Below are 25,846 nucleotides of genomic sequence, written 5' to 3' on the forward strand. Positions count from 1 at the left end.
TGAAGAAGAAGAAGACTTCATTATTGGATTGGCTGGCTTGCCCCAGCCACTTCGATCGGCTCCCAACCCATGAAAACACAACAGGGCACCCAACATTTAAAACTTCCCCATCCAGGGCTGCCTTCAGACGTCTTCTAAAAACCAGAGCGTTGTTTTATTTCCTTGAGCATCCGTCTTTCCCCCTCCTCCCTTGTCCCTGGCAGCTGGAGGCACCTTTCGGGCAGGACTGCGACCCGAGGGACATCCTTTTGGGAGCATCCCTCTCCTCCCGTCCAGCCTGGAACAGCTCCGTCGGTTGGAACGCGGCGCGGGGGCCGCCGAGCCCGCAGGTTCGATCCCCGTCGGGGGCAGCTGCGTCTCCCTGCCCCGCGGCAGGGGGTTGGACTAGATGTCCTTCCCGCCTCCCTCCCTCCCTCTGCTCCCTCCCTTCCAGCGGGAGGAGCCTCCGCCTGTCAGCCTCGCCTTGTGACCGGAAGGGCCGCGGCGCCGCCGCCGCCGCCCCCGGAGGGAGAGACTCAGCTGCCGCTGGCTTCGCCACCGCGGCGGCGGGAGAACCGCGGGGCCTGGAAGGAGGAGCGGGCTCGGTTCGCAGCGGAGGCCTCGGCTCGGACGGCCAACAGGGGCTGGGTAAAAAAAAGACGCCACGCCCGCGCCTTCCTCGCCCCCCTCCTCCTTCCCGGCACCTTCCCGGGTCTCCCCGCCTCTGCCTCGGTCCGGCACCCTTTGCTGGCAGGGGGTCACTCCCGCGCCCGCCCCGGGGTGGGCGTGGTGCCCTTGGGTGCTGGGGGTGTCGCTGCTGCGAGCCCAAGACTGCTCGCCTGGCCTGGTGCGTTGCTTGATGCAAAGCGCAGTTTCCCTTTCCCTGTCCGGGAGGGTTAGTAAGTACTACTCGTGTGTAGCAAGTGGATGGGTTTTTTAAATTGGGGTGGGGGGTAAAGGAAGGAGGGGTGAGGCTGGTGGTAGTTGGCTGGGCTGGGTTGCAGCAGCCAGAGCTCCTCCCTGCATCTTGGTAAGAATGGTGCAGAGACACCATCTAAGCACCATTAAGCTCATGTATATTATATACAGCGTTTAGAAGGCAGCCCTGTATAGGGAAGTTTGTTAAATGTTTTAAATACGTTTGATGCCCTGTTGTGTTTTCATTGGTTGGAAACCGACCAATATATATATTTATATAGGCTTGATAAACTTTACGCAATTTACAACAAATTTCTTAGCAATTCAGCTTCCCATTCTTACATTCTTGGCAGCAGAATAAGTACTGTGCATAAGGCAGCAGGTAATTGCAGGGGGTGGAGGAAATCCCCACCCCCCTGCAATTACCTGCTGCCTTATGCACAGTACTTATTCTGCTGCACGTTTAATTCTTTACTTCGTTATTACTATCTTCCCATTGCTTATACTTCAAGGTTTAGTCATGCTGGCCACATGACCCGGAAAGCTGTCTGTGGACAAATGCCGGCTCCCTCGGCCTGAAAAGTGAGATGAGTGCCGCAACCCCATAGTTACCTTTGACTGGACTTAACTGTCCAGGGGTCCTTTACCTTTACCTTACTTCAAGGCTCTCTCTGTGTGTTTGTTTACCAGCGAGGCTTTCGCCTAACCAGTTCTCACTAGGTATAGGGGCTGGGCTGGGCTGATCGCCTCTGTGCAGTTTCAAAAAGTAATGACGGCCATATTCCGTGCCTAAAGGAAGAAAAGGTCAAGAACTGACCCGGCCTCCACACACAGGCAGCTTCTTCCTGACTCCCTTGGAGCAGGGACAGAATGGCAGTAGAAAAAACACTGGTTGTAGGCAAGTTTCATGGAAGTCATACTGTCCCCAGAAGTTTGAGCAGTTCCACACTCTTCATAAGCAGCGCTGTTAGAAAGCCTTACAACATCACCTGCTGGGGTTCTGTGGTGTGTCATGTTGTTGATGTCTTAATAGAGCGGACACAGGTAATCTGTATAAAAGGAAGGTGCCGTAGAGTCATTCTGGTTATCAAAATCCAGGGAGGAAGCACGGGTGTGTTGCATTTCACAATTGCAGGTGGACTACTGTGTCATTCGTGTGTTGCAATATTCAGTTGTGGATTGGCGTGGCTGAGCCTTCTGTTGTATTTATTCTATGAACTCCTCGGCACTCGAGAGCACATTAGTCAGCCCAGAATACTCATCATTGTCATTTATTAGATTTGTGTGTCGCCTACTCAACAGCCTCTGTGCGTCTTGAAAATATGCAAAACCACGAATCCAAAGTTTTAAGGCTAATTTACATGTAACAAAACAACAGTCTACAACAAAGCCCTGCTTTATAGAAAAATCATAAGTAAACAACTCTCCATATAACAGTAGAATTAAGATCAGTAGAATTCGGAGAAAGGTGAGAAATGATATCACATGAAAACTATTATTGTTATACAGTGGTACCTCGGGTTAAGTACTTAATTCGTTCCGGAGGTCTGTTCTTAACCTGAAACTGTTCTTAACCTGAAGCACCGCTTTAGCTAATGGGGCCTCCTGCTGCTGCCGCGCCGCCAGAGCACGATTTCTGTTCTCATCCTGAAGCAAAGTTCTTAAGCCGAGGTACTATTTCTGGGTTAGCGGAGTCTGTAACCTGAAGCGTATGTAACTTGAAGTGTATGTAACCTGAGGTACCGCTGTACCTTGTATACCTCTGTTGTTATCGCCACACTTAATACACGGTTAAATAGCTACAACATGCAATGGGATGAAAACTGGCAATTGCTCAGGAAAACATCGGGGGGAAAGAGCTATGCTGGAGGAGAAAGAAGTCCTGCCTAGTGACTAGTCTTTCACCCTTTTCCCCACAGTGGCCTACAAGATGCTCCTAGCAAGCCCAGAGGCAAGATGGCAACCGGTGTCCTCAGCAAATGAAACTGAGGCACGCGCCTCTTAAAGCCACTGCTTATATCAGAGGTGGGGAACCTTTTTTTCAGCCTGAGGGCTGCATTGTTTCTTGGGCAGCCTTGGGGGGGGGCTGTCTCGTGCCAGTGGTAGGCAGGTCCACAGGCAAAAGCAGGTGGAGCAACAGGTTAAATTCCAGCCACACACAAAAGCCAGAGTGTCTACACCAATACATCTCTCCATTTCTCATCGAAGCAACGTGCCTGCACATCTCTCCATATAGGAAAGTGAAAGGCAGTTCGAGGGCTTTTTCCAGCCACGCAAAAGCATTCAATAAGAGGGTCAATGGAGGGGCATGACTTGGGTATAAAGGAGAGTCCCCTGGGCCTGAGGTTCCCCACACTTCTCTTACACCACCTTGTTTTATTTGTTGCATTTCTATCCCACCTTTTCCTCCATGGAGCTCAAAGTGACTTTCATTCTCCCCCCTCCTCATTAAAACCCCACCACAACCCTGCAAGGTAGGCTAGGCTGAGAGGCAGTGACTGGCCTAAGGCCACCCAGTGAGCTTCATGTCTGAGTGGAGAATCGAACCCTGTTCTCCTAAGCCCTAGTCCAACACTCTAACCACTGCAATATGTGTGGCAGAAGGAGAATATGATGCAGGTATTTTGAAGTCAGATTACACACCTCACATTCTCTGCTGAGCCACTGGGAGTGAGCTCTTAATTCCAAAAAGTATTCCCAACCCTTATGATGGCTTTAGGAAGTCAGGAAATTGGATAGCGGCACTATTTAGGATACAAAAAATTGGGAAGATCTCGAAGCCGTCTTGCTTTCTTGAAAGGTTTTGAGGGTATGCTCAGTTTTATGTCAGGATTAAAGTGAAAGTGACTCCCTCGCAGCTGTGTGTACAGGTAATGTGAATACAGTATTTCTGAAGCCGTAAAAGGAGAGGGGGAAGCCACGGATGTGCAGGAACACGGTCTCAGGGCACAGGCAGCCATATTGTAGTGTCTGGATTGGGGAATGCCTGGGGATGCCATGTGTGCTGCTTTGGAAAAAAGAAAGCAACAAAGGTGTACTAAATCAAAGAGAAGTGCATTACGTACATCATCCTAAAGCAGGGGTTCCCAAACTGGTCTGTGGACGACCAGCATCTGTGAGCTACATTCAGGTGGTTATTTCATATATTGTATTTTATTGTACAGTAGACCCAGAACTTATGCACATTTAACTTGTGTGCATTTAGCTTTACGTGCTAATAATAATAATATTTTTTAAGGGGATGAGTGTGTGTGAAGGGGACTTTGGCAATCCCACCCACCATTGCACTCCGTGTGTTTTGACTATATGCAATGATGGCTTTATGCGCTGTTCCTGGAACATAACCCCCAAGTAAGTTGTGAGTCTGCTGTATTACAATTTGAATTCTATGGAATTCCAGATCCAAGAATTAAAAAGCAGTGGAAACAATTAAAACATCATATAGAGTCTAGTACAGCACATTACAATTGTTGCAATGGGCAGAAAAATCATTAGGTGCTCTGACAAGACTCTCAACAGTTTTTAAAGTGGTCAATGGTGGAGAAGGTTTCTTGGACAAACATACATGCAACCTGCATTCCCAGTAACCCAAGGGAGGTGCTTTTCTTCTTCCTGCTGTCTGCCTGGAGCCGATAAAGTTATAGACTGCAGATTTTGAGCCGATCTGCGCCAGTCTGCTTGCCTTATATTAGCTTCAGGCTAGCCACGTACAGAGACAAGTTAACAGATGTACCATTTCTAGTGTCGTGTCGGAAAGGGCACCTGTTTACAGGCGCTGTTAACAAACTGAAGGTCTGGGTTGATTCCCTTTAAACCTTCTGTTTGTTCTGTCTGCTGCTTGGGTGTGGATAAAAATAAGCCTCTCTTCTCCTTTTCCGCGGCAGGCCATCTGGAAAGCGCGATGAGTGTCAAGGCCTTCAGGCTTGTCCCCGCGGTGGAGCGGGACTTGCTGATGGGCGACAAAGCTCGGATCAACATCGAATGCATCGAGTGCTGTGGGAAGAACCTGTATATCGGAACCAATGACTGTTCCATCTACTACTTCCTGCTGGAAGAAAAGAACTCGCCAGCTGAGAAAACGTCCTTTTCCGTCTCCAAACAGCTGCACAAATACCTGAGTTTTCGGAAGCCCGTGGGGGAGCTGAAAGCCGCTTCGGCGCTCAATCGGCTCCTGGTGCTTTGCGACAACACCATAACACTGATGAACATGATGAACCTGGAGCCCATCCCCACGGGGGCCAGGATCAAGGGAGCTACGATGTTCACGTTGAACGAGAACCCCATGAGCGGGGATCCTTTCTGCGTTGAGGTTTGTATCGTTTCGGTCAAGCGCAGGACCATCCAGCTCTTCTTGGTCTATGAGGACCGCGTTCAGATTGTGAAGGAGCTTCTCACCCCGGAGCAGCCTTGTGCCGTGGCTATAGATGGCCACTATTTATGCCTCGCTCTCACCACCCAGTACATTATTCTGAACTACGACACTGGCGTTTCCCAGGACCTCTTTCCTTACTCTAGCGAAGAAAGACGGCCCATTGTGAAAAGAGTAGGCAGGCAAGAATTCCTGTTGGCGGGACCTGGAGGATTAGGTAAGGTCGCAATGTTCTCTGCTTCCTGTTGGGAGGTGTTTGGGTCTGCGCTTAGAAAGGGTTTAGTCCTCCCATGATATGTCAAATCTTGATCCATTTGTTCCTTTGTGCTGTGCTATCCGGTCTTAAAGGTAAAGGTAAAGGGACCCCTGACCATTAGGTCCAGTCGTAGCCGACCCTGGGGTTGCAGCGCTCATCTCACTTTATTGGCCGAGGGAGCCGGTGTACAGCTTCCGGGTCATGTGGCCAGCAGGACTAAGCCGCTTCTGGCGAACCAGAGCAGCGCACGGAAATGCCGTTTACCTTCCCACCGGAGCGGTACCTATTTATCTACTTGCACTTTGACGTGCTTTCGAACTGCTAGGTTGGCAGGAGCAGGGACTGAGCAACGGGAGCTCACCCCGTCACGGGGATTTGAACCGCCAATCTTCTGATCAGCAAGTCCTAGGCTCTATGGTTTAACCCACAGCGCCACCCGCGTCCCTCCTATCCTGTCTTACCAATACCTTATTTCTGTGCGACGAGCTGTGATCTCATAGCAGGAGAGCATGCAGACGACAAAAGAAATAAGGAAATAAAAAGCAAAAGTTCACATACTGTTGTGGACACAGGGCTGGAGTGCTGCATTTAAAGATGCCCAGCAAGTGCTTATGACAATTGTGCAGGCACATCCCAGACAACAGTTGTAATAGGAATGAATGCACTGAATTGGCAGGGTAAAAGGCTGCGTCCCGCCAGGGCTCTATTTTCTAACTTAAGAAAACGCTATAAAATCACAGTCTGGAGGCAGATGTGCTGCATATTGTACTAAAAACCAATTGTGTGGAAAGGCCCCAAGACTCTAGCAACTGCTGATAAATCTTGTTTTGTTTTTTAGCATATTGGAAAATGAGTAGTCTGATCTTGGAAATTCGTGCTTCCTTACAGCCTGATCCTAATGAGTGCTAGGCATGCTTGAGCCCATTGAAATCAATGGGATTTGGATTGCTTCGCTCACTGTAGGATCAGGCTGTTAGTGGCATTCCACTAAAATTGAATTCTGATGGTTTTTGGAATTTCGGGTTCCTCCCGTGTCACTTACTTGACTCGTCCAATGCAGGGCTTGAATTGTAAACAGAATTGTGCCAGGACTTTCCTACTGTAAGAAACAAACGAAGTAAGTAGTGCAGGGTAACTTCGTTAAGCCAACACTGGAGTCAGTGGTGCTGCTTCAAGATTCAAACTGCATGCTCTGGGGGGAATCACAACCTCCTTGCTAATACCTGTTTATTTATTGTCCTGTTTTCTAACGCGCTTGGATTCCTTTTGCAGGTTGTAGAATTAAGGTTGTTTTTGTAAAGCTGCTATCCGTAAGCATATATTGCTCAGCCGTAGCTCAGTGTAAGATCCCCAGCTTTGCCTGAGATAAGGTGAATCCTACATGGCGTAAATAGCTTGTTAAAGATGAGAGTCCGCGCTTGCTTTCCTTAATAAGGGGGGCCTTCTGTTCTTATGGAGAGGGCAGGTGGCTATTCGTTTCTGGAGGAAACATCTGTGTACTGTTGTTAGGCTTGATAGCACATGGAGCAATCCCTAAGTCCTAGATCCACAGGCTGCAGGAGGTGAGGAACGGAGCAGAGGGGCGTCTCCACCAGTGGGCAAGATCTTTTTCCAGCAGAGGGGCATGTCTACTGCAGAGAACCGCACTATAGCCGTAGATAGTTCAGTGGGCATGTATCTACCACCTCGCCAGAGTGGTGCATGCTTTGGTTATCTCCCGCTTGGACTACTGCAATGCTCTCTATGTGGGGCTACCTTTGAAGGTGACCCAGAAACTACAACTAATCTAGAATGCGGCAGCTAGACTGGTGACTGGGACCACATAATACCGGTCTTGAAAGACCTGCATTGGCTCCCAGCACGTTTCCGAGCACAATTCAAAGTGTTTGTGCTGACCTTTAAAGCTCTAAATGGCCTTGGTCCTGTATACCTGAAGGAGCGTCTCCACCCCCATCATTCTACCTGCTGGCGATTCCCTCACTGCGAGAAGTGAGGTTACAGGGAACCAGACAGAGGGCATTCTTGGTAGTGGCACCCGCCCTGTAGAATGCCCTCCCACCAGATGTCAAAGAGAAGAACAACTACCAGACTTTTAGAAGGCACCTGAAGGCAGCCCTATTTAGGGAAGCTTTTAATGTTTGATGCATTACTGTATTTTAATATTTTGTTGGAAGCCTCCAGATGGGCAGGGTATAAATAATAAATTATTATTATTAAATTATTATACCACCGAACACTATGGGGCTTACTTTCAAGCAAATATGCTTGACTGTTGTTCCACAAGGTGTCCATTCCTTCCACTGTATGGTGAAGGACAGAACATCGCTGATGACCAAATGGAAATGTCATGCAACGTTCTAACATTAAATGCAATTGAGGCACTGAACGTCTGGTTGAAATCAGCTTCCGCACAACTGATTCTCGCGCAATGATCACTCACTCATCAAAGCAGTGGGCGGGGTTTGCGACTCGGCACGGTCTTCCCGTGCCTGGGTGACACCCCCTTTGCTTGCTGGCCGTCGCTCCGCCCCCTCCCTGCCTAGCCAATCAGCTGCCAGATGGGGGGAGTGAAGTGAGGGCCAGGTAGGGCAGGCTCCAGCCGATCATCTCTCCAGTCGGTCTTCGGAGCGTCACAACAGTCTGCACAACTGATTCTCGCAGAACCTATCCTTTTATCTATTTGTTTCCAAAACTCACTTGTGTGACGGAATATTCCATACTCGTTAACACAGTTTAAAAGGTGTAGCTTTTTCTTCCAATGGTGCATGGTAGGTTTTGCTTGTCGGCATGCAAGTTACTGTCATGCTTGAGAGAAACTCTTCTTCAGAGCTCCTGAGAGGGCTCTTTCATGGAGAATTCTTAGTGGGTAACTTTATGCAGATAACACTGTAGAAGCCGGGTGATCAGCTGGTTGTCCTATCAGACTTCTAACTCATCGCTCCCTTTCTAAACCGGCAGGCATGTTTGCAACTGTTGACGGCATTTCCCAGCGTGCTCCTGTTCACTGGTCAGAAAACGTGGTTGGTGCAGCCCTCTGCTTTCCTTACGTAGTTGCGCTGGACGAGGAGTTCATTACGGTGCATAGTATGCTGGACCAGCAGCAAAAACAGACACTACCCTTTAAGGATGGTCATATCCTGCAAGACTTTGAAGGTACCTAATTTTTTTTGTGTGTGTGTGTGTGTGGTGAATTACTTTGGGGGAGATCTTAGTGTTTTTCTTGCAGTCTTTAAAAACATAAAAGGCAGGGACTAGCTCAAGAACAAACCACTGAACTGCTTTTCTTAAGCCAAGGATGAAGAACCTGTGGTTCTCCAATGTTTTTGAACTCCCAACAGCCCCCAACCAGCATGGCCAGTTGTCAAGGATGATGGGAGCTGTGGTCCATCAGCAATTTGGTTCCCCTCTTAGTCCTCAGCATTTCTCACTCAAAATATTAAGTATTATATTACATTCCCAGGTTATCTGTACTGCTCGGCCTACGTGTGGTGTAGTGGTTAAGAGCGGTAGACTCATAATCTGGTGAACCGGATTTGCTTCCCCGCTCCTCCACATGCAGCTGCTGGGTGACCTTGGGCCAGTCACACTTCTCTGAAGTCTCTCAGCCCCACTCACCTCACAGAGTGTTTGTTGTGGGGGAGGAAGGGAAAGGAGATTGTTAGCTGCTTTGAGACTCCTTCGGGTAGTGATAAAGCGGGATATCAAATCCAAACTCTTCTACTTTTCTTCTACGTGTAGCCGCAAAATATGCCCTAAGGAGCTAATGAGCTGAATGGCTTTTATTGTGTATTCTCAGGACTGATCGCACTCTTAAGGAAAGGGCGTATAATCTGTGACTCTCTAGGTGTTGCTACACATCAACGCCGACATTTAGCCATGCTTTCTGGGGTTGATGGAAGTTGGAGTTCCTCATCCATGTTCTGAGGAACAATCATGCTCTGGAGCTAAGGAAACCCACACTTCGAATGTGCATACAGTGATTGAAAAATGCATATACGGGCAAACCCCCAAAAGGGGTCGCTTTCCAGGTCATTGTGCATGTCAACCTGTCGTGTCCCCGCCTAGTTCCTCCCCCTTCTGGGGCCAAAATTGGCGCACATGTTGGCACATCCGTGTGTCACTTGGACGCACACAAAATGGCCGCCGGCTGTAAATAGCTGGTTGATTCAAGAGGTTGCACTTCCTATAATAAGGTTCTGTTGTCCAACGTGAAAGATATTTATTGCCATCAGAAACAAAATATCTCTCCTGTGGGGGTGACATGGAAGTACTTCCTATGGAAGATCGTAGAGACTCAAAAAATAAAGCGGTTGACAGCGTTCGTTTGGCGCTTTTGGAAAGCATGAGCATGATTTGAGATTGTGCAAGTGCAGCACTCTTAATGTTGTTTGTACAAGTGTCGCTTCGAGCTCCTTTTTATGTGGAAATACAACTGGCATATTCTAAAAATAAACTGCCGGGCACTAGCTAAACTGAACTGATGTGGAGTTTCATTTCTTCATTTTAAAATGGAGGAAGAAAACGTGTTTGTAGAACCATCAGCGACCATTTGTGTACTTGTAACTTAACTCTATCTTCCATCACTAAAATGTCAGCAAAGATACTTGATCCCAATGGTAACTACATTTTTGCAAGGCCAGGTGCTGCCTTCCTAACTTCGCCATTATCTGATATATTGCTGTGTTTGCATTGCGCTGGATTTGCAATAATAATAATAATAATAATAATAATAATAATAATAATAATAATATTTATATCCCACTCTCCCCAGCCAAAGCCGGGCTCAGAGTGGCTAACAACAATAAAAGTAACCTAGTTTACATAAAATCACAATCAATTAATTGAATTGCATTCTAAAATCAATTCATTCTAAAATCAGTTCAAAATCAAATTTCCTCAAAATGTATTTCCTCTTTAAGTTGCATTTAGTTTATGCATCTCAGTGACTTTTCTATATATATTTTGTTTTTGTTTTTTTAAGTCATTTGCGATCATGTAAAATGGACATCTTGTTTTCATTCTTTTCCCCCCAGGCAGAGTAATTGTGGCTACCACCAAAGGGGTCTATATCTTGGTCCCACTACCTCTGGAAACACAGATTCAGGATCTTTTGGCCAGCCACAGAGTCGAAGAGGCGTTAGTCTTAGCAAAGGGAGCCCGAAGAAATATTCCGAAAGAGAAATTTCAGGTCTGTCGGTATTTTTTGAATTCATCTGGGCATGTGGAGGCAGCAGAATTGCAAGCAAGCTTTGAAAAACTGGAAGTCTTATTTTGAAGTATCTAGAAACTGGAGCCATTTACATGCTGGTATCGCAAGAGAGAGAGAGAGCTATTCTTAGAGCTGCTTCCTGGTTGCCGTCTTTAAGCTATGAGATATTAGGAAGCTGTCGCGCTTAGTTGGGTTGGGTGTGTTGAGAATTAAGATTCTTCCGTTTTCTGAGTGATGAACATCCCTGTAAGCATTTGCAACTGGAATAAAAAGGCCTTGTGCCACCTTTTGAGCTGACTTAACTTTAATCTTAAACTATTACTTGTGAAAAAGCAAGTTTCATTTACTTCAACAGAAGTAAAGAGCCAGCGTGGTGTAGTGGTTAGGAGCAGTGGACTCGTAATCTGGGGAACCGGGTTCGCTTCCCCACTCCTCCACATGCAGCTGCTGGGTGACCTTGGGCTAGTCACACTTCTCTGAAGTCTCTCAGCCCCACTCACCTCACAGAGTGTTTGTTGTGGGGGAGGAAGGGAAAGAAGAATGTTAGCCGCTTTGAGACTCCTTCAGGTAGTGATAAAGCGGGATATCAAATCCAAACTCCTCTTCTTCTTCTTCAACAGATCTTGCTTCCAGGCAGAAGTAGTAGTTTAGCAAGCGTAAAAGGTGGTGACAGGGATTTATGGAATGTAAATCTCCGTGTTCGTTGGCATCATTATCTCTTTGTTGCATCTCTGAGGGTGGGAGTGACTCGCATAGGCACTGTGCTCATAAGCATTGGGCTAGGACCTGGGAGATCAGGGTTCAAATTCCCACTCAGCCATGAAATTCATGGTCGACTCTGGGGCAGTTGAAATATTTCGACCTAACCTCCCTCGCAGGGGTGTTGTGATGATAAAACGGGGGAAGGAGAAGATGCACAATACCACCTCGAGCTCCTTGGAAGGCAAGGTGGGCTATAAATAAAATTAATTGATTAGATCTTCTCTTAGCTATTATGCTCTCTGAAACAATTTAGGCTTTCTTGGATATAGGACCACGGTTCAAACTTTCTTGACCCAGCAGCCCTTCATAAAGTCTACCTAAGGGTGGGGGGCTTCGCAGTCTCCCCACCCACTCACCTTCTCGTTTTGCCTTCAAATCACATTAGCTTGAACTCTCTTCAGATGGATAACTTGACTCTACTACCAGAGCTTATTTAATGTCCATGGATTACCCCCACCCCGTGTAATTTTGTATTGCTTAAGGCTAGATAAATTTAATTAAATTACAGGAAAGTTTAGAAGACAAATTAAAACATCAGATTCTTTTCACCGTAGAGCATTATTTCATTAGCCACAGCTGAGTCCTCTTGTTTCATCTCCTTTCGCTTTGTGCCAGCGCTCGTCTTCACATGTTTTTGTATATTTATTGCTGGTGCGTTTATATCTCATCCTTCTTCCAAGGAGCTTGAGGCACCGTTACGTGATTCTCCACAGACACACAGACACTGTCTCACTCTGTCTCTCGCACATACACACCCTTTTGTGCTTGCAGTGGTCCTGCGAGGTAGTTTAGTCTGAGAATGATAGCTTCAAGGTCCAGGTGCATCTCAGGAGAGCGCTTGGGAAAGGCTGCAATAGGTCTAGAATACACTATGAGCTTGCCAGGTTTAGCTTCTGCTCATATCAATGAAAGGAAGGAACAGGTGAAAATAGGTGCGCTACTTGTGGATTTTGAAAACGTTGCATCTCGATTCAAAGTAGTTGGCTTGTAGACTGTTCTACTGCTATATAACGCTTGCTTCGGGTATGAAAACTGTTTGGAACAGTTTCCACATCTGAGAGAGCATGCAACCCAGTTGCAACTTGCACGTACGTGCATTTTGCGGTGTGCACATTACATTGCTACTTTGAATGCACACAATCCACATGTTCTTATGTTGTTTCCTTCATGGGATTGATCAACTCTGGGAATCTCATTGACTTGGAAGTGCCTGTAGGTTCACAGCTCAAACATTGCTGGAGTCATCTGGAGAAGTTTCTCATGTGTGCTTCTTTCTCTGTTGCAACTGGCACCCTTTCGCAGTCCCCAGAGGACTTGCCAGGAAGCTGATAGCTAGACAGCTATGCTTCGTAGTCTCAGGTTGGACTTGCAGCCTTACCCAACTCTCTGATTCTCCATATTGTGAAAGTCGTACAAATTGCATGCAGTTATGAGCTTTAAATCAAGTCAGATTCTGGCTTAGTCCTCATTTCAGCATGACACAACTAGTGTATGAGCACGCTATATATTTTTTTCTTTCATTGGTTTCCTAAACGGGTGGTATTTCCCCTTCTTTGTTTCCCATTTAGGTTATGTACAAACGAATCTTGCAGCAAGCGGGATTTATACAGTTTGCACAGCTTCAGTTCCTAGAAGCAAAAGAACTCTTCAGGTAATCCCTCATGTGGGGTGAAGAAGACTTTTTGAGTGTTACTCAGCAACCGATTGAATCCTTGTGCTTGGGTTTAAAGGCTTCCGAGTTCTGAAATATTGTCATGAGGCAGGACTGAAACACTTAGAAGGCAAAAGATGTAGGATCGCAGACCAAAGCAAATTTGGGGTTGCTCTTTTTTGATTCGGTAGTGGCTGATGAGTGACGAAACTCTCTGACGTGTTCCCAAGTCCTGCTGATTGCTGTATACGGAAACTGTTACAGGGCCATGAAATAGTGCTCATCTGTTCTGCCTACAGGCCCCTGTCTTGCTTGCATCTAGGCAACAGCTGATGTACCAGGTTTGATTTTGAATCAGCTGGGTGTTTGCAACAATTGCCTTGGCTTTCCCCTTAATATTGGTACAGTGGTACCTCGGGTTAAGAATTTAATTTGTTCTGGAGGTCCGTTCTTAACCTGAAGCTGTTCTTAACCTGAAGCACCACTTTAGCTAATGTGGCCTGCCGCTGCTGTGCAATTTCTGTTCTCATCCTGAAGCAAAGTTCTTAACCCGAGGTACTATTTCTGGGTTAGCGGAGTCTGTAACCTGAAGCGTCTGTAACCTGAAGCGTCTGTAACCCCAGGTACCACTCTATAGGCATTCTGACGGGTACTGTGTGTGTATGCGTGCCGGCAAACTGCATAGCTTCTGGGAACTGAGCTTTTCAGTTTGCTGTTGCACATACAACGGAAGCGATGGTAAATATGGAAATAGAGTTCTGTTTGTAACGTAGCTTAGATCTGGGATTACCAACACAGCACCCACAGGCACCATGACACCAACTGCCTCTGGGCACCCTCCAAAACCCCTGCCTGCCCTAAAGTTTCTGAGCACAATTCAAAGTGTTGGTGCTGACCTTTAAAGCCCTAAACGGCGTTGGTCCTGTATACCTGAAGGAGCGTCTCCACCCCAGTCGTTCAGCCCGGACACTGAGGTCCAGCGCCGAGGGCCTTCTGGTGGTTCCCTCACTGCGAGAAGTGAGGTTACAGGGAACCAGGCAGAGGGCCTTCTCGGTAGTGGCACCCGCCCTGTGGAACGCCCTCCCACCAGATGTCAAAGAGAACAACAACTACAAGGCTTTTAGAAGAGATCTGAAGGCAGCCCTGTTTAGGGGAGCTTTTAATGTTCGATGCATTATAGTTTTTTAATATTTTGTTGGAAGCCTCCCAGAGTGGCTGGGGAGGCCCAGCCAGATGGGCAGGGTATAATTAACAAACAAACAAACAAACAAGTAAATATTAACTTTTGTGGTGTGCATTGATTTCCTTGGCTTCCCATGGGCCTGCCCTCTGCCATTCCCCACATGAGCTGCAGGCATTCAAACGAAGGGAAGAGGGCAGGGCAGCTGCAGCCTTGCTTTCCAGGATGCCAACACTCCTAGTTGCCCCTCAGGAAAGGGAAACAAGGAAGAAAAGAGCAGGATCCTGCCTTATGAGTGAGGATGAGGTGGCAGGAGAAGTCTAGAGCTTCTTGTGCAGGGGAAGCAACCTGGAGCATCGAAGGAGGGAGAGAGGGTTTCCCCATATACGTTCATCTGCATGGGGTGCCCAATCGTGGGTCCTAGTGGGACACTAGGAGGGGGCTTGAAGTGCTTTAACCCTTCGTCCCCCGCTGCGGTTCTAATCTAGATTTCTTAATGCTAAGTTATGGGCAGCTGTAACAAGTGTCCACATTTCCCTATTATTATTTATCAATTTGTATACCACCCTATACCCGGTCTCAGGGTGGTTACAACATAAAATCGCAAAATAAAAACGCAAAATACATAATAAAAACAAAAAAAAAACCCCAATAACTGCCCCCCCAACACATTTTTAAAGGGCATCGGATGTCAATCAGCCAAAGGCCCAGTTGAGAGGGAATGTTTTTGCCCGGTGTCTAAAGGCAAAATGAAGGCACCAGGCAAACCTCTCTGGGGAGAGCATTCCACAGACGGGGAGCCAGTGCGGAAAAGGCCCTGTTCTCGTGTTGCCACTTTCCAGATCTCACAAGGAGCTGCCACACAAAGAAGGGCTTCCAAAGGTGGTCTCATGGGTAGGTTCATATGAAAAGAGGTGGTATTGTGTGGTCCTGAGCCATTTAAGGCTTTATAGGTCAAAACCAGCACTTTGAATTGGGCCTGGAAACTAACTGGTAGCCAGTACAGTCGGACCAGGATAGATGTAAGATGCTCAAACTGTCCTGCTCCTGTGAGCAACCTGGTCACTGAATTCTGCACTGATTGAAGTATGTACCAAGCTAAGTGTCCTCTGTGTGCATGCGCACGCATGCTCCTCTGTATACTTTCCCCTTTCTTTTTGCTTCATTTAGTTTGACCCTGTAATTGCAGAGGCGGCCAGCTGGACGTCCGGGAGCTGATCTCTCTCTACCCCTTCCTGCTGCCTTCTTCCTCTTCCTTCATGCGGACTCACCCTCCCCTCCACGAATATGCGGACTTGAACCAGCTGACGCAGGGGGACCAGGAGAAGATGGCCAAGTGCAAGCAGTTCCTCATGAGCTACCTGAACGAAGTGCGCAGCACCGACGTGGCCAACGGCTACAAGGAGGACGTCGACACGGCCCTGCTCAAGCTCTACGCGGAGTCCGGTCACGAAAGCCTGCTAGATCTGCTGGTCTCCGAGAATTTCTGCCTTCTTGCGGATAGCGCCGCATGGTTGGAAAAGCACAAAAAGTAAGCCTCTGGGTGACATTTACTAACCCCCAGTAGAGCTCAAAGTGAGCAATTGGGCTTCCTTAGAAATGCCCAGTCACTACCCTAATTATTTTCTGGGTTGTTGTTTTGTAACATCTTTTAACTAGATGCCCATGTTCCATTTTTAATGGTATGAGGCCTCCAGTGAGCAACTAGTTTTTCTCCATAACCATTTTTAATTTTAAAAATGCAAGCAGCAAAATAGCGTTCTAAGTCCCCTAGTGCCAACTCTGTGTGTGTGTGTGTGTAAGATTATTTAATATTGTTTGTTGAAAAAAGGGATTTTAGAGCAGCTTGCAAAAGATGGTACCTGCCCTCAGGGTGTTGGTCCAAAAAGTCATGGCACGTGAGGAAAAACGGAATGGGAGGGAGGAGGGGAAAGCAAGCTCAGGCACAGTACACATTCCCAGTGCTTTTTTTTCTGGAGGTGCTCAAGGGTATGCAGTACTGGCACCTGTTTTTTCTCGAAGAAAAGCACTGGTTAAAAGTGTGGCAACTTCGTGGTGAGTCGTGGCACCGTTTTTCTCAAAGAAAAGCACTGCTTTCCTAAAATAAATATTTCTTCCTCATAACCCCCAAGTGACTTCCCCTTTTTGCCTTTTAGCGTCAGCATAGCTTGAAAAGAGAGTCTTAACTTTCGAGAAATGTTCCTTTTCTTCCGAAGGATCTTGAGTCACCCACATAAGAACTGTTAGCTGTTGTGTAACTGTGGCATCCGAATACAGCTGTGTTTGTTGCGTAACTGTAGGAGCCTGAGCTTTATGGCTGAGCAAGGGTTTGAAGGACCACCTATGTCGATCCTTCCCACTGACTTGTTCCTGCTTCAGCTGAGAAGAGGGCAGAAAGCTATCGGACTGTCTTCCAAGTGAACGTGAGAACAGCCTGATGAATCAGGCCAGTGGCCCACCTGGTCCTGGTGTGTGTGCTCTTCAGATGCTGGCTGTGTTGTGTTCTGGAATCAGGGCTACAACCTCACCCCAAAGTAGCAAATAGGAGGGAGAAATGCGACCTCCTTCACATGTAAAGTGGGAATAAATAGACCCAGCTCACAGAAACTTTGCAAGAATTAATCCGATCCGATCGGTCTTTATTACATTCGCAAATCAGCCTCAATAATTAAATCATTAAGCCCGTTTATCACACAGAATGCCAAATAATGATTCTACTCATTTGCCTTTTTTTTTAACAATACTGCTTCTTACACAGGTTCTTCGCGCTCGGACTCCTGTATCACGCAAACGGTCAAGATGCAGCAGCACTACAGGTTAGAGCGCAGCCATGTCTCCAAGGAAATCAAAGCAACACGTAAACCTTTCATGGTGAACCAAACCGTTTCAACTCATGTTTCAGTTCCCGTTCTGGCCATTAGGCAATTGTCATGCATGTTCATTCATTTAGAGCTATTGTTGTTGCTCTCCAGGTAGAGAGCTGAGCTAATGAAAGGGGAACAGAATCCCTGGTGTCTCTGTGTTGCTCCCTTTTTCTGGTTACCTTTCAGCTCTTTCAGCCTATCTGGGCAACAGGGTGGCGGCGGCCGGGTGGCAATATCAGTTGAAGGTCAGGCATGCTATTCAGGTGGCTGGTCACCCACCATCCCAGCCATGTGTATTATCTAGTTGTCTCCTGGCTCCTGTCTCTATTCCTTGTCCAGCCGTTCTGGACATTTCTCTGGACATTTCTGGTTTGCCTATCTTGCAGCAGTAAAAACAAAGTGCTTATTGTATGAGGTTAAAACCACAATAGCTCATCTAAGATCAGCTCAGGACAAGTCCCTCTTGCCTCTCTGCAGCTGGGGGAGGGTTCATAAATCAGTGTGAAATAGTAGCTACCTAATTTTAATCCGCTTTGGAGCGCTTGTGGTCACCCTGATATCTTTGCACTTACAGGCCAAAACATTAGAAGCTGGGAGCAGGTTCACTTATTAAGAACTGGGTAGAATGCTGTCTGTGATCTGTGAATAAAAGGGAGTAGAGAGATTTGTACATACAAAAAGGAAGAAGGGAGGCAATGATTTGGAGTGTAGACGGGGAAGATCACATCGGGGAGATGGCACAGCATGGGTAAGCATACCCAATTGTTGCCAGGATGATGGGCAGGGAAGGATTTTGACACAGGTTCCCCTTTTTGGTGGCAGCCCTGTGTCGAATGTTTACTTTTGCTCTAGGAGTCCAGCGCAGAGGCAAGGCGAAAGACCTGCACTTTGCACCCGTGCTCAGCTCCTGTTGGTGCTGTTACACAAGTCTTTGGCATCAGTGTGCTAAGTCTCTTGGTTTGGCTAAATTTATATTAACTAACAGCCCAAAGAAAAATAGCAGCTGGCTTTATCGCCGTGGGATTGAACCTGAACCTGATTGTTTCATGCTTCTTTTCGGCTTCAGTTATGGGTGAAAATTGTTAACGGTGACATCCAGGACTCAACACGCACAGATCTTTACGAGTATATAGTCGACTTCCTTACATCCTGCACAGACCATGAATTGGTGTGGAAGTATGCAGAATGGGTCCTGCAGCGAAGCGAAGAGGTTTGTGGCTGGGTATTTGTGGGGGGAGGTTTTTGAAATTGAAATTGCTGTTGCTTGGGATATTTGAGTATCATAGACTCGTAGCATTGGCAGGGACCCCAAGAGTCATCTAGTCCAACCCCTAGGTAGGTGTGCCATCCATATTGGTTGTCGAAACCTTCCAGGTCTAACAAATCTGTATTTCTTAATGTCATCCACTCCCAGATCCAGGTGAGACGGGCCGCCTCATGATATAATTTCAAATTAAAAATATATTTTAAAGAGAGAGGCAGCAGCACAGCTGTGTGTCCCCACCATTAATCCTGTATAAACTGAATATTGTGCATTCCCTCCCTCAAACATCTGTTGTTGCACCCTGCCAACTTGTGTCATGTTTTCATTGATTTTATTAGCACAAGAAAAGGTCAGATATTTTCAGTCCCTTTTAACAAGTGTGAGGCAACAGGAATTGATAACCTGGCACCAGAGACTTGTGTGTGACGTCAGCCATTTATGTAAACTTTGCAAATCTTTTTTTTTTTAATGCATCTTGCTTTAGGTTGGTGTGTACATCTTCACTAGAAGACCCTTGGAAGAAGAACAGAAGAACAGCTTTAATCCAGACGACGTCATCAGCTGCCTTAACAAATATCCCGTATCACTAGTAAAATATCTAGAGTTCTTGGTTCTAGAAAGAAGAGTGAAAGTAAGTGGCGATAGTTGGATCCGGTAGCATAAAAACTGGTGTGCGTCTGTTGCGATGTTCAGTTTATGCCTGAAGCTCAGAAATAATAAGTCCAGGTTGTTCCTTTAGTTCTCTAGATTGCTGCTGGGCAACCATGGTAACTTGCAGCTTTAAAACACCTCTATTCCATTCTGCTTGCTTATTGAGACTCTAAGTAGGCCCATTACCAAACTGGATAATTTAACACCAGGAGGTAATTATGGCACAAAGTACACCCATAAGGTGACCCTTTTGCTTATCTATGGGAGCAATGGAAAAACAAGACTTAGCCTTTACATTATTTGCTCTTGGAAGCCCAGTTCTATTTACTGTTGCAGCATAAGCAGAGGAGGAAATGCCTCCTATAGAATCCTGCTCCCTTCTCCGGCTGCTTTTGAGCAGCCCTAAATGCCTGTGTGTCCTGTCCCCCACCCCCAATTCCAGAAAGGGGCTCTTAGTCAGCTTCTAAGGCAAAGATACAATGTCCCTCTGCACCAGGCATAGGCAAAGTCGGCCCTCCAGATGTTTTGGGACTACAACTCCCATGATCCCTAGCTAACAGGACCAGTGGTCAGGGATGGTGGGAATTGTAGTCCCAAAACAGCTGGAGGACCGAGTTTGCCTATGCCTGTTCTACACTGAGAGGTCCAACTCCGAGGGCCTTCTGGCAGTTCCCTCACTGTGAGAAGCCAAGTTACAGGGAACCAGGCAGAGGGCCTTCTCGGTAGTGGCACCCGCCCTGTGGAACGCCCTCCCATCAGATGTCAAGGCAATAAGCAACTATCTTACTTTTAAAAGACATCTGAAGGCAGCCCTGTTTAGGGAAGTTTTTTAATGTTGTTGTTGTTATTACAGTTCCCATCATCCCTGACCACCGGTCCTGCTAGCTAGGGATGATGGGAGTTGTAGTTCAAGACCCAAGTTTGGGAAACACTGCTTCACATCAAGGATGTGGAACCTCAGGCCCAGGGACCACATGTGCCCCTCCTGACCTCTGTCTGACCTTCAAGACTCTTCCCACCCCCAGGCTGCATCCCTCATTGGTCCTTGCAAGTGCTTTTAATTGGTTTGATTCTTTCCTTAAATTATGGTGATGCCTCTTGCTTGTCTGATGGAGGGTGGGTGGGTGGGTGCCTGACTCTTCTCCTCCTGTAAAAAAATAAATAATAGAAATGCTTCATTCATTTTGCCTGCCCCCACCAATCACTGCCATGCGGCCCCTGGAAGGTTCCCCACAAGTAAATGTGGCCTTTGGGCTGCAAAGGATCCCCCACCCCTGCCCAAATCTCCCTTGTCTGATGAAGTGTTTTCTCTGGGGTGTTGGGTATTCCAGCATGACTGCTGTCTCCCAACTTCTCCTGCAGCAATAGGGCAAAAGCTTCCTTATCTCCTTCCACTAGGAGTGTAGGATCTCTAGAATGTGGAATTAGGCTGTTAAAAAGATGAGCTCCCCCCCCCTTTTCCTCTTTTTTAAAAGCCAGTCAGTGGGTGGTTAGGAAGAAGTAATTCCAAGATTAGAAATTTTTGCATAACTTCAAATGCTTTAGAAGCACGATTTTATATAATAATTGTTTTACCGAAAGCGAGAAGGACTCTGGGCTTAGGTAAGCCCGCTGAATTCGAATGGGTGAGATGCAAATGGGAGGAAAGAGTGACAAAATTGTGATAAGGTAAAAGTGGCATGTGAATTAATAGATAATAGGATTCGTGCTCCTTGAGTTATTGCTAATGGTGATCATATTTTGAAAGGCAAATGAATTCTTTCTATTTAAGTGCTGCTCTGGAACTCCTTTGCTCTTGCGACGCACGTGGAATTTCAAACTTCTGAATTTGTCAGAGCACAGGTGCCCAGTCCTTTTGAAATGGTTTTGTTTTCTTTTTAACCATTTTGTTGTTTTTGAAAAATTGTTGGAGTATTAATAAAGCTGCTTAAGGAGATAGTCTGGGAATTAAAACATTGTCTTTTATACTGGCAGAAGGAAAAATTCCACACCCATCTGGCAGTCCTTTACCTGGAGGAAGTCCTGCGTCTGAAATCACTGGCTGCAGAGAAGAGTGAGGAATTGAGCAAATCACAGGCGAAGCTACGCAGTCTTCTGCAGAAATCTGACCTTTATAGAATTCGTTTTATTTTAGGTAAGAGAACTGAAATTGTATTTTATATGCTTCTGATGAAGGGTGTGTTGTTGTTTTTTAACCAGCTACACAGACAGAGAAAAGGAAAAGCACAAGGGTGATTTGAACTCAAGTTGTCTGAGGGATAATGTTAAATGCTTTGTGTTGATGCTGGTTCCTGTTGCATCATTATAGTGTCAGGATAACTCGGGCCTAGTTCAGCTTGCTATGGGATGCAGGAGCAGCTCCCTGCAATTCAGTGTATTCCAGAATTTGATGCAGGCGTCAGCGTAACGTGCCTGATTGCCACAATCCTTCCACTATAACTTTCTGAAGTGAGGGATCCTGGGCATCTGGACATAGCCCATATTAGGTCATTTTGGCATGTGTGTGGGTCTGTGCCCAGCTGCAGTATGCCAACGAATGAACCCTGCCAGCAACATGTGAATTCGAAGAAGTGGCTTTAATAGCACAAGAACATAGGTCTTTTAAACTGTGTGTTTAATACTGCGTTAAATGCAACCGCATTGCCAGAAATAAGGTAAATATCAGCAGGGATCCCAGTAGCAGGCTTGCACCAGGGTCTTCACCGGGGCTTTGCTTTCTGCTGCATTTCCAAAAAGCTGTCTCTGAGAACTGGGGGAATCCTGCAGAGTGATGAGTAAAACAGCTGTGTTAGGTGGGAAGCCAGCCCTGTGTCGGAAAGGGAATGTCTTCTGTTCGCGAATGAGACTTATTTCCATCCTGCTCATTGTATTCAGAAACATAACGATGAGCCTAGAATTCTACACGTAACTGCCCTGTGTTGGGAGGGAATTTTTGTTCTTGGTTTTATCATTCTGCTTGCTCGTTTTCCGTTGTTCTTTTAAGACAGCTAGCTTTTCTGAGGAATATAGCTTTCTCTTGCACTCTAACAAGGCCTCTGCTTAAAACGTTACATTCGGCAGATAAAATCAGCGGCACAGATCTTCACATGGAGTGTGCGATACTCTTTGGGAAACTGGAACAGCATGACAAAGCTTTGCATATCCTGGTCCACGAACTGAAGGACTTTGCTGCCGCGGAGGAGTACTGCATGTGGAATTCGGAGAGCAAAGACCTTCCTTACAGGAAGAAGCTTTTCCACATGCTCCTTTCGGAGTATCTAAATTCCAGCACATCGGAGCACCAACTGGCCATGGCGGCTGTAGACCTCCTAAACAACCACGCGGCCGAATTTGACGCGGCCTGCGTTTTGCAGCTCATACCAGACACCTGGTCAGTGCAGCTCCTCTCCTCATTTCTCTGTGGCTCCATGCGGGAAAGCATCCATGCACAAAGAATGACGCAGATCGCACTGGGCTTAGCAAAAGCGGAGAACCTCACTTACACGCACGAGAAGGTGAGTACAGTGGACCCTCCAGATACGAATTAAATTCGTTCCGGGGGTCTTTCCGCAACCCGAAAAGTCTGTAGGCAGAGGCGCCACTTCTGTGCATGCACGAGGTGCGCAGAGCGCTTCAGCACATGCGCACGTGGCAAAACCCGGAAGTATTTGCCACGTTTAAATAATAATAATAATATAATTATTATTTATACCCCACCATCCCCAGCCAAGGCCGGGCTCAGGGCAGCTAACAAGCAATAATAAAAACAAGTTGAATGAATACAACTTAAAAACAAGATTAAAATACAACATTAAAATATTAAAATGCAGCCTCATCACAGGAGAAGAAAGGAAAAAGAAAGAGGGGGAGGGAATCAAATTGGCTCCCTTAGGGAGCTGCCTCCCCGTGCCCTTGCACTGAAATGGTTTTGCCACGTTCGTAACCTGAAAGTTACGTATCCAGAGTGGTACGTAACTAGAGGGTCCACTGTATGCCAATTTTGCTGTTATCAACGTGGCAAAACCAGGGCAGGCTTTCAGCTGTGTCAGTAGGTAATAACCCACGGGAAAGAGGCAAGCCTTCATAGACATGCTGCAAGGAGCCCTCGACATTGGGGTGGGGAACCTGCGGTCCTGCAGCTCTCATCATCCCTGCCTATTGGCCAGGCTGGTTGGAGCTGATGGGAATTTCAAGTACAGCAGCATCAAGAAGTTATGATGGCTACCTCTGCTGTACACACACACAGAACCGGTGCGATGGACGTTCTCCCAAAGCTTCCCTGGGAGAAGGAAGCAGAGTTGGGAAAAGAGGAGTATTTGCATCTTTACCAGAATTTAATATATAAAATAGTAAACTGTAAGCCCTACCACCACCTTCCATAGACCATTTTTGTCTCATAAAGTTGATACACTGCTTGACTGTAAAAGCAAGCAAACCTCAAAGCAGTTTTAAAAACAAAGCAATAGAATTATCATTAAAATGACTATTTAAATGTTCTTAAAAAATTTAAATTGGCGCTCAAAAGCAGATTAAAGCACACGTCTACATGCTACATATGGAATTTTGCATTTATGTACAGATGAACTACATAGCTGCACCCCTAAAGAGCTTTTTAATACCCCTTACTGTCAGGGCTTCCAGAAAGAAACTTTGGAATTGTAGCTTGATTAGTTTACCAAAAAGCATGTCAGGGAATGATCATTGCACCAATTCTAGTAGATGGCATATGCCACCAGTGAAGTACGCAGAAGTACGCAGAAGGTCGCACTCACGAGTAGCACCCTTTGAAATTAATGAACCTAAATGACTCCTGTCCATTCACTTCAGTGAGTCCACTCTAGCACTGAATACCATTCAGAGTAGCAATAGTCCCTGTGACAAAACGGCAGCCTTTTAGCACCCGCATCAGTTCACGTTTTCAGCGGCTCTTTGGCTTGTTTCTCCCGCTTTGCAGGTGAAGCTAAAAGGGATCGCAACGGTTCTCTCGGACAGAAAGGTCTGCCAGATGTGTCAAAGCCCTTTCAGCGAGCCTGCCTTCGTCAGGTACCCAAACGGCGCCGTGGTCCACACGCACTGCGCTGCGAACCAACACGTGAATTCCAGCACAAACCACCATCTCTCCAGCCCCAGCGGACGGACATGAAATATGCCCAAGGTAGTGCCAGACGCTGCGTTGGTTAACTCCTTGGAGTAACCGAAGGAGACTCTGCTGGGCGAAAGAAAACAAAAATAAGTCGAGGAGAGAGGAGTTTGCCCTGGGGTTGATGGAGGAGGACTTTTGGTCAAACACGGCCTCTTAAACTGCTGATCTCTTATGAATGTAGGCAGCACAAGAAAATGCAGGTGTTTATATAACGAACAAATACTTTCCTCACGGTAAGGGTGCTGGGGAGGGGGTGGGGAACGGAAAAGCTTTTACAAATACATATACCTATAGTAAAACGTGCACTGAATTCGGTGATCAAGTGGTCTAGGAAGGAGAGGGGCTGATGAGCAAAAATATCTCTTCCCCAGAAAACCGAGTCTGTCTCTTGAATAAGTGGCATGAAGGAGCACTTTTCTCTTGAGAGTAGAGCATAGCCTGCATTATGTTCTCTGCCGGGTCTAAATTTTGCCTGCCGGGACAGCGTCATGAACTTGTTCTGTGCTCTTGATACTGTTTTTTTGTAAAAAAACAAAAACGATTTGTTGCACTTTTGAGCCTTTGTCCTTTATTCTCTGCCATGCAAATCCGTTTGTTACAAAACCTCTTCGAAGCGCTAGGACCCCATGGGAGCTCCTGCTCAAATGGGGAGGGAATGAGAGGATGCATGATGACAGGATCACCATGCTGTGAAAAAGCCACTGTTTCTGACACTACTAATTGCAGCGAAATCACCAGGGTCTGCCACCTGGATTCATAAACCATCGACCGGAGGTGGGTGTGGGTAGGTGGGTGGGAAGGAAGAGTCTTTAATAACTGTAACGACTTATTTATTATCATACAGATGTTCTGTAAATACAGTTGAATGAAATGGTTTTTATATCGGCATTCCCCTAGAGCAAACACATGTAACCAGTAATTCCAGGTATAGCTTTTGAAGAGTCTACACCTGAGGTTATGTGAAGAAATAATCTGCGGTTCTGAGCTCCTTTGCAAGAATGGGTTCATTCAAAGGGATTAAGGGATGCAGTCACCGCAACGTCCATGGTTGCATCGCGATGGTGCGCAGTAAGCTTGATAACACTTAATAAATGCTCTGTGGATATGGAAGTATAGCGTGCCAAACTTTTTTTTTTTGAAAAGACACCACTGTGTGTAGGTAATGTGCTGTTTTACTACATTATTTGTACATACAAACATACACACCCATCTGTGTTGCTCTGTGTCACTCCTAACACAGTGGTACCTCGGGTAAAATACTTAATTCGTTCCAGAGGTCCATTCTTAACCTGAAACTGTTCTTAACCTGAAGCACCACTTTAGCTAATGGGGCTTCCTGCTACTGCTGCGCCACCGGAGCACGATTTCTGTTCTCAACCTGAAGCAAAGTTCTTAACCTGAGGTACTATTTCTGGGTTAGCGGAGTCTGTAACCTGAAGCGTATGTAACCCGAGGTACCACTTTATTCAGTTTAAAAGATTGGAAAAGCAGTGCTGCCTCTTTGAGTGAAACCTTTACATTTATTTTGGGGAGGCTGTGCTATTCCTCCAGAAAACCCAAAGTAAGCTTTGGTTGCTATTCTGCACCTTATAATGCAGGTGTGATGCAGATGAACAACTCC

At 46.5% G+C, this 25,846-nt stretch overlaps 1 protein-coding gene across 5 annotated transcripts; it reads left to right on the top strand.

Moving 5' to 3' along the window:
- TGFBRAP1 (transforming growth factor beta receptor associated protein 1) lies at positions 1-25,335 on the top strand. Of its 5 annotated transcripts, none has more exons than XM_083610590.1 (13): positions 1-878; positions 2,817-2,922; positions 4,782-5,483; positions 8,481-8,675; positions 10,556-10,710; positions 13,062-13,144; positions 15,514-15,855; positions 17,083-17,140; positions 18,255-18,398; positions 18,937-19,083; positions 21,078-21,237; positions 22,164-22,597; positions 24,037-25,335. In XM_083610590.1, the coding sequence occupies exons 2-13, from the start codon at positions 2,877-2,879 to the stop codon at positions 24,223-24,225; spliced, it is 2,655 nt and encodes an 884-aa protein (XP_083466716.1). In that variant the 5' UTR covers positions 1-878; positions 2,817-2,876; the 3' UTR covers positions 24,226-25,335. The 5 variants fall into 5 exon arrangements, with proteins under 5 accessions (XP_083466716.1, XP_083466717.1, XP_083466719.1 ...); XM_083610591.1 differs by having other exon boundaries at positions 1-874; XM_083610592.1 differs by having other exon boundaries at positions 477-627.
- Positions 25,336-25,846: the final 511 nt, after the last annotated feature.

This window comes from Podarcis filfolensis (assembly GCF_964270895.1).
Source record: "Podarcis filfolensis genome assembly, chromosome: 4".
Classification (NCBI taxonomy): Eukaryota; Metazoa; Chordata; class Lepidosauria; order Squamata; family Lacertidae; genus Podarcis; species Podarcis filfolensis.

Excerpts from the sequence above, each read along its gene's own strand:
- TGFBRAP1 (XM_083610590.1), top strand. The coding sequence starts at position 2,877 with ATGAAACTGAGGCACGCGCCTCTTAAAGCCACTGCTTATATCAGAG. Across the intron at positions 19,084-21,077 it reads TTCTAGAAAGAAGAGTGAAA|AAGGAAAAATTCCACACCCA; the intron begins GTAAGTGGCGAT and ends TTATACTGGCAG. Across the intron at positions 21,238-22,163 it reads TAGAATTCGTTTTATTTTAG|ATAAAATCAGCGGCACAGAT; the intron begins GTAAGAGAACTG and ends TACATTCGGCAG.